We start from the raw sequence: 11,976 nt of genomic DNA, 5'->3' as shown, positions 1-11,976 counted from the left end.
ATCAATATTGGAAAATTAGGGTTTCAGGGATGTTTTCAAAATAAGTAAGAAAACATGATCAAAAGAATTTATGTATTGTTTTAGCATTACAGAATGTTCTTTTATAGGCAAGTGCTATATAAAATTATTATGGTATACATGGACCTTTTTTGTTAATAGCTAGCTGTTTTCAGATACTTAAAGTCTCCAAGAACTTAAGATTTGAGACTCTTAAAACTATGAATAAGCTCAAAGCATGCCATTAAATATCAATGTGTGGCAATTATCACTGGATCATCTTGCATAGTCCACGGAGATTTTTCAAATATTGACAATTTTTTCAAAGCTAAAAAATGAAAATAGTTTTCTAAAATGTTTAGTGTATGGCCAGCAGGTAGCATTTCTAGATAATGAGAGAATAGATATTCAGTTCCTATCAAAGTGACCTGCACATAATAGGCACTCAATAAAATTGAAGCAATAATAATAATAATAATAAGGTAGTTGTGATAAAATTTTTTTTATTAATTTCTTAAACTAAACAGAGGAAAAGCTAGAAAAGGCTTGATTTCTTACTACTTTCACCTTCACTTTTTAGCTGAAAGATGTAAGAAACATAGAAATTACTAACACTCCAAATTTGGAAGAGTAGTGTGCTTTTATGTGCCCAGAGGAAATTCAAGAGCTCAAGAAGGAAATTCAAGGAAAGGTGGATAGAATTTTTCATTAATCAATCCCTTTTTCAAGGGATTTTCTGTTGGTCACTTTTAGCTTGAATAAGTTCCTCTTGATCTTACAACATAAAAATAAAATATAAAAATAACATAAATATCTGCTTTTGTTAATTCTGAAAATTCAAGAATTTGGGAGAAAATCTATGAAACAGAAAACAAAGTATGTCATGATAAATATGCAGAGTGAGTTTGCTCTCAAAATCAGTAGATTGTATATGTTACTTTTGATCACAGGTCCTCTGTTATGTGTAAAACAGACACCTGCATCACTGTTGGAAAAGATAAACGTGTCAGCATTCAGAAATTACTATTTAAAGCAATTGGGAAAGATATTTGCAATGGACAAAGCAAAATAACCATGCAGCACTATGATACATGTCATTCATATTACTTCATAAAATAAAATAAAATCTATTCATATAAATATGGTCCATGCTCATTCAAAAATATTCCTATTTTCTCTTACATAGAACTCTCTTATGGATCCAAGTTGAAACTTTAAATTCTAAAATGCACTAATCATAAAAGGATGTTTGCCATGAGATATTAGTTTCAAAATTTCATATTCTCAAAGGCACACATGCACTTATTAAATGACTTGGAAAATCCTACTCTACAACTATCTTGATCAATTTATTGAACTTCAGACCACATTTTTACTTCCCTTTCTGTTACATGGACTCCAAGTGTTTTATTCTTAAATAAGTTGTGAGAATAAGAACAAAACAAATTTTTTTCCCTTTTAGAATTTTCTTTCTATATATCCCATCCTCTTCATTTTCAATAGCACATGGTTTGGACTAGCAAAGGCCTTTCTAATTAGAACATTCCTTAACCAAGCCAGGGCAGCCAATGCTGAATCAAAGGGACAGCCAGCAGCCTGCTTCTGACCAAGGTGAAGAATAAGGATCACTTTTGGGATTTCCCTCTCTTCCATTTGCCTCTCATCCTCATTCTCCTTGTCGCATACTGTGAGGCTGGAACCACTGACAGACCACCCTGAAAGTTTCTCTCCATGTCTCATGTGTTAGTGGACACCTGTTATACCAATTGCCTTTTTCTCCTTCTCCCGGGCCAATGGTGATGAAGTAAATTTGAAATTTAATATTAAAGTGAACTCCAAATATAAATCATTTCCTATCTCCTCTCCTGGTCTTCTCCTCTGCGCAGGCTTTCCTGACACCCTATGCTGAGGGGCACACCTTTCCTCCGGGCTTGCTCTGCATACTCTAACTATGGTTTTACTACGTGTACCTCCTGCCAGACATAGAAGAACCTTGGTTCCTTTGTAAACTGGTAGGAGTATCTGCAAGATGAATGAAGGCTGCAAAAGGGAATAGTAAAGTAGGACCAAGATACTAGGATAATTGTCCTCATTACCCCATCCTCTGTTCACGGTGCAATTATAAATGTGAAAAAAGCAACACAATATAATGCAACAAGTAAATACAGCATGTTAGTGGTACAGTCATGTGCCACTTAACAACAGAAATATGTACTAAGAAATGCATGATTAGGCAATTTTGTCGTGCGAACATCATAGAGTATACTTACATACACCCAGCTGATATAGCCTATTGGTCCTAGGCTACAAGTCTGTACGGCTTGTTACTGTACTGAATACTGTAGTTGTAACACACCGGTAAGTATTTGGGTATCTAAACATATCTAAATGTAGAAAAGGTACAGTAAGAATATGCTATTATCTTATGGGACATTGTTGCATATCTCTCTGCCATTGACCGAAACATCTCTATGCAGCACAGGACTGTATTTAAAATCTCACTGTGTGGGTAATAAGATATATCTTCCTATCATACTGTAGTCAAAACTCATGAACAATCAGTCTGTTAGGACAATAATGAATACACGAAAAAATTGTCTAAGTGAACCTACTGAATAAACTATTCGATTCCCACAGATTTTATTTAATAATGCCTCTTATATGAATAGTTAAAAATATAAATGTGGAATTTTAAACTGCAAATTTAGGAAATGATCAAATTTTTAAAAATACATGACAACTAAATAGTTTAACCTAGAGTATATTCAGGGTTTGGGTGGTTTTTTGGAGGTAGAGAAGTGAATTTTAGAAAACTATTTTAATGTTATTAATTTATCTAATTGCTTGTGTATACCATGTATGTTTGTCATTAAGATGACTGAAATAACCAGATATTTCACAGTTCCATCTTCTTACCTAGAAAACTTTGAGAAAAAGAGATTATCTGATTTTGTATTGGCCTAGGGAATCCACATTTTTAAGGAAAAGTAGGTTATCTCATATTTTACACAAGGTAGGATTTTAGTAGGCAAAAGAGTATATCCACCTTTAAGCTGAAATTTGAAAAAACTTTCCCTCCCTGCCAACTAAAATTTCTTCATGTATATACCATATAGAAAACAATTACAAACATACAAGAGACAGAGGAAATAATAATATAATCAGGACTGATGGTTATTTCTGGTTTAAAGATACCAAAATTTTTAGCTCCTAGGCAAGTGTCTTCATTTTATTAATCATGCGCTTGCAAGTCTAACTCAATCTTAATGTATTTTTGCAAGCTTCAGACTTGCCAGGTGCTTGGACTGCCAGCAGCACATTAAAAGAAATCATGTTGTTTGTATTTATCTGGTCGCAAATAGTCGAACACTACACTGACCAAGTTGGCTGGAACAAACATCTTTTATTAACACACGTTTAACAGGATTTAAAATATTCATAGGAAATGTGCATTATTATTATTTGGCATCAGCACACTAGATTTTTAAAAATGCATGGAACTGGATATTGGTGGCACACTGATGTACATGACAAATTATTTGAAAAAAAAAATCTATTAAAATTCCTCGCATCCCTTTTCTCTGTTCATGAGAACTTCTCTTTGCACCCACGCACTTGCTTCTCTGGCTATAGCTCATTTCCTGCCTAGGTTTTTCTTTCTGGTTTCAGCTGTGTCACAGGCTTGATGAAAATCACTGTCTTGAAATATCACACTAAAAATATTGCCATTGGTGACCCATTTTGGCGCAGGGAAGTTTTGAGGCTCTGGCTGATGCAGACAGGTGCCTGTCGATGGTATGAAATTTAAATGTGGGCATGAGGTGACTTCTCTCTTTTATTCGGTGAGATGATATGTGAAATTTCTACATTGGAAATTGCACTTTGGTGAGCGGGAGGTGCTGGTCAGGATCAAGTATGAAGTGTGATTCTGGCATGGAGCTGTCAGCATGGGTGGTTTTATAAGCAATGCTTTGTAGCCTTGACAGAAAAACTGCTTGTGCCCAATGCCAATCAGTCAGTCTTTGTCAACTCAATTGCATAGCCTTTCAGAGATGGCATCCATCTCCGACGACATCCAAAATATAGAGGACACTGTCACTGCATCTCAGGAGTGAGTATGTACTAGTAGCATAACCTGGAGGGGCAAATGGCCAGCTTGCTGCTCTCTGCTATGTGTATGACTACACACTACACATGCAAAGCAGAGGAAGAGTTCACCCATCTCAGAGAAAGGATTTACATAAAAATGATGGCTGGGTTTTTTTGAGTTGATACCTGCTATATAATCAAGTATTACTAGTTCTTAAGGAAAATGATGGGCTAATACCACTCACTTCAAACCTAGGCCCTAAAAATCACGAAGATCACAGGGTCTCCTCTGTGCATGAGAATGCTAACCCTGTATAGACTCTAAGACTTGTGTTCTACTAAGAGGAGATGGGAGGTAAGTTTGCTCAACAAAGGATGCTATGCAAATTGGTATTTTGAAATGTTTGGGACTTTATTTATGTGCTACTTTCCTGCCTATAAATAAGAGGTCATGACCTCCATTCATTAAGAATTGTGCGCAGATTACCACTGAGGAAATTTGAGCATTGCCCTTTTTCTGGGGGAAAAGAAATGGTGGTGCCAAAGAAAAGGAAACCCTCTCTCCCTTATTTTAACCCAGCATTCTATTGAGCCATCACCTCTGCAGTGGGTTGAATAATTATTTTTAGTTAATCTTTATGGAGTATCATCAAGCATACCGCTATATCTAAGAAGATTAGAAATCTGTCTTCAGTTGTTTTAAAAAAAATATTTCTTCAAAAATCTATTTTGAGTGTGAGCTCTCCAGTTCATAAATCTGAATACAATTGGTGACCATGGTGTCAGATTCCCCAGAGTGTATGTAATGTTCCTCCTAAAAGGTGGTGCATTAATGCTTTCTAGGCCTTGGGTGCCGTTTATCGTACCGTGCTGATAATTTACTAAATGATACCCTTGAGACCAAAAACACTGATGTGCCCTTGCCAAGTACCTAACTTGCTCCCAGGGAGTAATTCCGAACTGGGAGAAATGAATTAAGTATTATGTATTATTGCTCGTAATGGTGTGTTTTTTAAATAAACTTTAAAGAAGGTAAACTATTCTGATTTTCATTTGATGTCTTATCCTCACTAAAATGATATAATTAGAGGTATTATGGAAATAAAACAATCTATTTAATATACAACTGATACTGTTTCAAATACCATATCTGTGTGTTATAATAATATCTAGCCTTTTGAAAGTCACTCTGGTTCTCGTTGGACATAGAGCCAGGATGGCAATTGGCCAACAGAGCAACATTTCCTAAGAAGCCCATGATTAAAAGACTTGACAAGATTAACTCTAAAAGCCTCATTGTTCAAAGATACAGTGTCCTCATTCACTCTGTGTAGCTTGATTTAATTTCCAGCTTTTCTGAAAAAAATCTATACTTTTATATATATGCTTTGAGAGGGGTGGTTTGTATAAAACCAAATATTATAAGCATATATTTGTTTCTCAAATATAATCTAGCAATATATATATACATATATATATATATATATATGCAGATATAACTTTTCATTAAAAACTAGACAATTCTCTTTATTGGTTGAATATGAGTATCCCAATCTACCCTTTGTAATACATGCAGAATTACTGTTATCAGATTATATTTCTTTATCCTGGAGGCTGTCTTTCAGGTACAAGGAAAAGAACCAAGGAATCTGTTTCCAGAAACAAGTATATGAATGCTCTAAGCATTCTCATTAAGTAAGGTCCATATTACATTTTCTTCTGCCTGCCAGAAATCCTCTAAAACAGAGAACATTTGGTCACAGAGCAGAAGATGACCACCTTTCTCTTACAGGGCACCCAGATGTACCCTGAAGGACAGAATGGGGCCATGTCATAGTTTATTGTGACTTATTTCTTCCTGTCTGTAGGCCGAACCCTCCAAGTCTACATTTTTCCCCTTTCTAGAGAGACTGATTACCCTAGCCCCCTCTCTTGCCCTGGAAAAGAATGATTGTCACTGAAGGGCAAGAAAATAGGGGAGGCTCATTTCTCTGCTTTGTAAAAACTGAAGACATTTAAAACTCCCTAATGTAGAGGACATTTGGCTGGGTACTGTTCAGACCACTTACTGTCCTCTGCGGTCGTGAATGGAATCCAAGAACTATGTGCACTGCCAAATCCATTGGAGGCAACCAACCGAAACATATACTCCGTGTATGGTTGGAGATCTCTCACTTCGTAGCTTAACGATGCAGAAGGATTGGAAAATAACCTACATGGGAAAGAAATGTGAATTAGGAAGTTTAGAAATTCAAAGAAATAACAAACAAGGAAAATCTTATAGCAAAAATTTTCAGAGAATGTCAACATGCAATGTTGTGCTGCCAAACGATCTCTCTTTCAAAATAAATGGCCATTTGGCTGAGGGTTTGTAATCTTGTGTTTATAAGAGAGGTAAATCCTAGCAGTACTGAGACCGATTGTCATGTAGATTTGAGGAATAGGTGTTATAATTTTCTAGCCACAGTTCAGACAACATTTTGTTAGTTGCAGGTATGTCCTTGCTTTGTGCAATACATGTGCTCATGAAAAGTTTATCGTGAAGAGATCTTACTTTAAATGCCATGTAAATGAAAAAATAGATATTTTGACAAAGCAAATAATTATCCTCTAGGTTGTTTGCTTGCTTCTTGGAGTTTTTTTGAACTTCTATAGCCTAAACTACATTTGTTACAAATAAGAATTGACTTATTCTTTAAAAATTTTCTGTCTACATTGTTTCACCCAGCTGACAGGAGGATGGACAAAGTGGAAAGCTCACTCTAGAAACCCATGGGTGGAGTGGCCAGGCCTCATCTGGAGCTGGTATCTGGGAGAGCCGGGAGCGTTGTTACGAGCTGGTGTAGACCAGACAACCTGAAGACTGGTTGGAGTGGCAGATGAAAGCCTGGGAGGCAGCACGCCATCTGGAGCTGTCGAAAAACACAGATGAATTAGAGCAGAGAAAACTGTGGAGAACATATGCTGGATGGAATCGAAATGCTCCATATACTGGAAAAACTGTTCCTCAGGATCAACAACAATGTTAAACATGGTCCATTTAATTTAACATTTTCATTCCTGAACTACTGTACTTCCTTATTGTTCATTTCAACACAATTACATTAGTATTTCAGTCTTAAAAGCCAGCCCCCAAACAGCAAGACAAATGAACATGCGGCACATTCCCACCTGCACTTCTGTTTATCTAATTGAAGACATGGAGGGAATTTAGCGAAGCAAATATTAAAGTACCTTTTTAATTTAACTCTTTGCTCAACAGACCAGGCAAGTGTACACTGAAGCGGTCCAGATCTCATTCTTCCCACCTGTGTCCCTCATTGCCACCTGCATCACACCTCTATACGGGAACACAAGTGGCTTCTCTTTCTTTTCTTTCGGAGGAAGGGAAGTTTGCTAAAATCATATTTTTCTGTATTGATAAGCAAACATGAGTGGCTGAAAATAGCATATTCCAGCCTTAATGCTCACCTATGAAAATATAAAAACTAAGCTTTTTTTTTCATGTGTTTCATACAATCAATTAGCCCTTCTCATACTGTCCCTGCCTTTATGCTGTTATGTTGGAATTGGAGGATATGGTTTTTTTGGTTTTTCTGGTCTAGTTGAATCTCTGGCAAATCTGCCCTGAATTCAGCGCACCTGCTTGATACAGTCTACCAGGGAAACTGATTTGCATGGATCTAGAAGGCCTAGCAGGAGTGAGTAAAACTAAAGCCTACTCTACTAAAAAATAAACAAACAAACAAACAAATAAAAAACAACAAGATGATTCTGGTAATTTAATTAATTTTTCTAATAGGTATAACTTGAATGGATCTATCATATCATCATCTGTTCCAAAGCTAGTCAGAAACTCAAAAACAAGTTAAGCAAAATTCTGTGGCTTTAGGAAAATCACCTAATGACTCTGAGTCTATGTTTTCTGGTCTTTAACACACTGACTGACACACTAGAAAAAAAAATTTTCCTGGAGCCATGGTGTTTTCTTATGAAAATATTTATAGAATAAAAACTTCAAAAACAAAACTATCCATTCTAATTTAATGAAAAACTTATTGTTTTCTCTGTGTGAGTTATATGCAACTTGAAAAATAGTTCACGTGGCTCCCAAGGTGAAGAGATGTGAGTTACGTATACTTTAGCAGGCCCCGGGCTCAAAACTAGCGTGAGTTAAATACAACTCACAGGGAAGTTAATGTGTTAAAGTAGGAACAATATTTTCCCCTTGTAGGATTGTTGTGAGGATCAGAGGTCTTCTGGTAATTATTAGTTATTAACTATTATTATTATCATTATTATTACACTGGACTGATCTGAACTTCCTTTAATATAATTGAACTGCTGCTATAACGTAATTTGTTAAGAACATTCTGAATATTCTTATATAACTTCCTAATGACCACAGACTACTAGAGGCCATTGGTGAAGAAGGGGAAGTGATCAAAATAATGAAGACAAATGAACTATCTGGGTCCATTTTCAACCTTCTCTCATACCTAACCTTGTGTCGTGTGTGGCTTTTGTGTACTCTCCAATTCAGAAGGACCTGCCTGTGTATAATGAGGCTAATGAAGGACTAGTGATAAGAATGGAAGAATTAGATTACATGTTTCATTAACCTGTTGTAAGAGTTTTGAATTCATCAATAATTCATTTATTTGTTCAACAAACATTTATTGAGGCTCCACTCTGTGCTAATCAGTGTTCTTCACGTGCAGGGAGAACAGCACTGCGTAGACACTGCCCCTTCCCCTATGTGGCTTATCTTTAAGTGAAGGGAATGGGCTATAAACAAACAGATACTGTATATAAGATGATTCCAGATGGCCATAAGTGCTCTGGAGAAAAGTGAAGCAGAGTGAGAGAGAAGGTGAAAAGAAATGTGCAATTTTAGTGATTAGGTAACAATTGGGATTAGATAGGAAGATTATAGGCAGGACGTGTAATTTGGTGATAGCTGAGCAGGGACCTCAGTGGCATGAGGAAGTGGCCATGAGATCATCGGGAGGAAGAGCAGTCCCGCCACAGACAGCAGTACATGGAAAGGCATTGGGGGAGGAAAAAGCTCTGGCTGTGTTTAAGGATCAGTCGAAAGCCCAGTGTGCCTGACCCAGACGCGGAAAGGAGGGGGAAAGGGCAAGATGTCAAAGGGAGAGGCAGGGTCCACTTCTTGAGGGGCCTTAAAAGTCACAGTAAGGTCTTTAGATTGCATTCTAAATGGGGCTGGAGCCATTGCATGGTTTAAAAAAGGGAATGCCACTATCTGATTCTAGAATTATAGAGACCACTCTGTGCTAACGGGGCCGGGGGGCAAGAGTGGAAACAGGGCAGAGTCGCCTATCGTAGTAATCCAGGCAGAAGATGACAAGAGCTCAGGTGTGGGTGACGGTAGTGGAGGTGGTGCATATTGTGCTGCCCAGTTGCGTGTGGAGTGTATTGCTAAGAGATTATAAGGGAGTCAAAGACAATGCCAGTGCTTTCAGCCCAAACAACCCAGTGAATGGCGGTGCCATCACTGAGAAGAGAAGCCCCGAGGGAAGAAAAAGGTTGTGGAGGGGATCAAGGGTTCTGTTTTGTCCACGTGACATGTAAGAGGTATCTAACACATCTTCGGTGGAGATAGCAAGGCAGAAGCTGCAGATATGAGGGTGGATAGGAGTCAGGGGCTGATGTATATGTGATATTTAAGGGCTGAGGCTTGAAATAAACTAGGGAGCGAGTGTAGACACAGTGAGTATAGGAGAGGTCTGAGAACTGAACCCTGGAATCCACCAGCATTTTGAGGTCAGGAGGAGCCCTCTATTGCAAAGGAGACTGAGAAGGAGTGTTGAAGTGAGGTAGGAGGAAAACTAAGAGAAGGTGCATATGGAAGCCAAGTAAAGAAAGCATATGACAAAGGAAGGACTGATCAACTTTGTCAAATGTGCTGAGAGTCTAAAGAAGAAGAAGATGGGAGTTAAACTTTGCATTTGGCCAGGTGGAGGTGTTTGGTGACCTTGTAAGGAGCAGATGGAGTGCAGGGGTGTGCATGGTGGTCTGATTAGAGAAGGCAGAGAGGACAAGGAGAGGACAATGAATGCGTCAATATAGTGAGCTTAGACAGCTCCTTTGAGGGCACTTATTCTAAAGGGGTGTAGAAAAGGGGGCAGCAGCTAGAGAGGCTCATGGGATCAAAGGAAAGTTTTCTAAATATTGGGAGATGTTGTAGCACATATGCACGCTTATTGGAAGGATCCAGGAGAAATTACAGAAAATGATAATGCAGAAAAAAGAATAATTTCCAGAGCAAAGCCTCATGTGGGGAGAGAGAGGAAAGCCCATGCACACGTGAATTAATTGAGAGCCAGAACACTGGCTGTTGCAAAGCTGGGACAGTCCTCCCATTGTGCAGAAGTGAATGCAGAGATGGAGACGCAGGGAAGTGAGTAGATTGGGTGATAGGAAAATAGCAAAGATCTCTTTTGATGATGCCCAGTTTCTCAGTGAGCAAAATAAAAGCAAAGGCATCAGCTCAGTGTCACAGCATGAGGGGGAACTGAATGCTTGAAGAGAGAGGAAATGGTATGAAATCGTTCTCTCAGTTAGTAGAAGTGTGTCATGACTAGAAAATGAAATAAGATTGCTGTCCCTGGCCAACTACCCAATAACTTAACTCCAGATCTTTGGTTTGAAGGACCCTCATTGCTAAAGACTTTTTAATTGATAATTTTTGTGGGAATACAAATAGTTTTAACAATGATGATTTCTTACTTGACATACAGTCTTTCATTAATTCATAATAAGTGCACATACAAAAAGAACACTGCAAAAACATGAGTAAAAAGTAAAGTGCAAATTACATATAACGTATAATATATAAAACCATGTCCCTCATTTGATTATTTTTTTGTCTAATTTTTCTACATCAAGGAGTATAATGTCATTGACAATCCAAATTCTCAATGCAAACCAGTTCTAAGTGAACATGAAAAAATCAGATTTTTTAATATGTACACAAAAATCCCTTCATGTGTTAAAAACTACACTACCGTACTATTAAGAAAGAACAGAGGAGTGCCCAAAAGTGGGCTACAATAATAAAGTAGCATAGATTCTCTTCTGAGTGATAACACAAAAATATGCTCCATTAAATTGGTGACACTTTGATTACATAAAATTGCAAAATATTTCCAAAAAGTGATCATCTTAAATTATTTATATATAAGTACTCTGTATGCTTTCAGTAACACTGAGTTCTGGAAACCTTCCTTTCCCCTCTGTTTAACCCCTTTTATCCTAGATCTACTCCTTAGAGGCCCCTTAGCACCAAAGCAATAACTGGGAGCCAGCCATAATTCCACCTCTGGCTTCTTAACAGAAGAGCCCTGTATCTATCAGCTTGATATATTGTCTCCAAGATGCTATGTGCTCAAAAAAGCTTCTCTCAAGTTTAATATGACCCTCACGGGGCAAACACTCCACAGACAACCTCCTGAATCAACACATCTTGTCCAGTAAATACTAATTCTACACGGCAACTGGATAAAACAGCTACCCCAATCTATAAATTCAAAGGAAGAGAGGTTTCTTTTCAAAATAAAATTTCAAATTTAACCCACTTTTGAAGGCAAAATTAATACAAAAATATTGTGCACTAAATTAAATCACAGATTGGACTACTCTAGACGGTATAATCTTTTGAATATAAGATTTTATTAAATGTTTAAATGATGTACATTGTGGACTCTTCCCTATCTCAAAAAACAAATAAACAAAAACAGAACAAAAAAAATTTACACGTACTCCAAATTTACACATACTCCCTACAGATTTATAAAACTCCGGGGGTAAGCTCTAAAACGCAAAAAATAGAGGCTTTTTTTTTCCCCATGGGTAAGCTCTAAAATG

The 11,976-nt window shown here is 37.4% G+C and overlaps 1 protein-coding gene across 1 annotated transcript in view; it reads right to left on the bottom strand.

Moving 5' to 3' along the window:
* USH2A (Usher syndrome 2A (autosomal recessive, mild)) overlaps positions 1-7,119 on the bottom strand; it is a 301,921-nt gene extending 294,802 nt beyond the window's left edge. Inside the window, exons 1-2 of the mRNA XM_012638316.1 lie at positions 6,848-7,119; positions 6,156-6,298 (exon numbers count right to left, since the gene is read on the bottom strand). Of these exons, the coding sequence (XP_012493770.1) occupies positions 6,156-6,298; positions 6,848-7,119 (415 nt within the window). The remainder of the gene's footprint in view (positions 1-6,155; positions 6,299-6,847) is intronic.
* Positions 7,120-11,976: the final 4,857 nt, after the last annotated feature.

Source organism: Propithecus coquereli, unplaced genomic scaffold (genome assembly GCF_000956105.1).
Source record: "Propithecus coquereli isolate 6110/MARCELLA unplaced genomic scaffold, Pcoq_1.0 Scaffold129, whole genome shotgun sequence".
Lineage (NCBI taxonomy): Eukaryota > Metazoa > Chordata > Mammalia > Primates > Indriidae > Propithecus > Propithecus coquereli.
The sequence above is the reverse complement of the archived record's forward strand: the minus strand, read 5'-3'. Positions and strand labels throughout refer to the sequence as shown.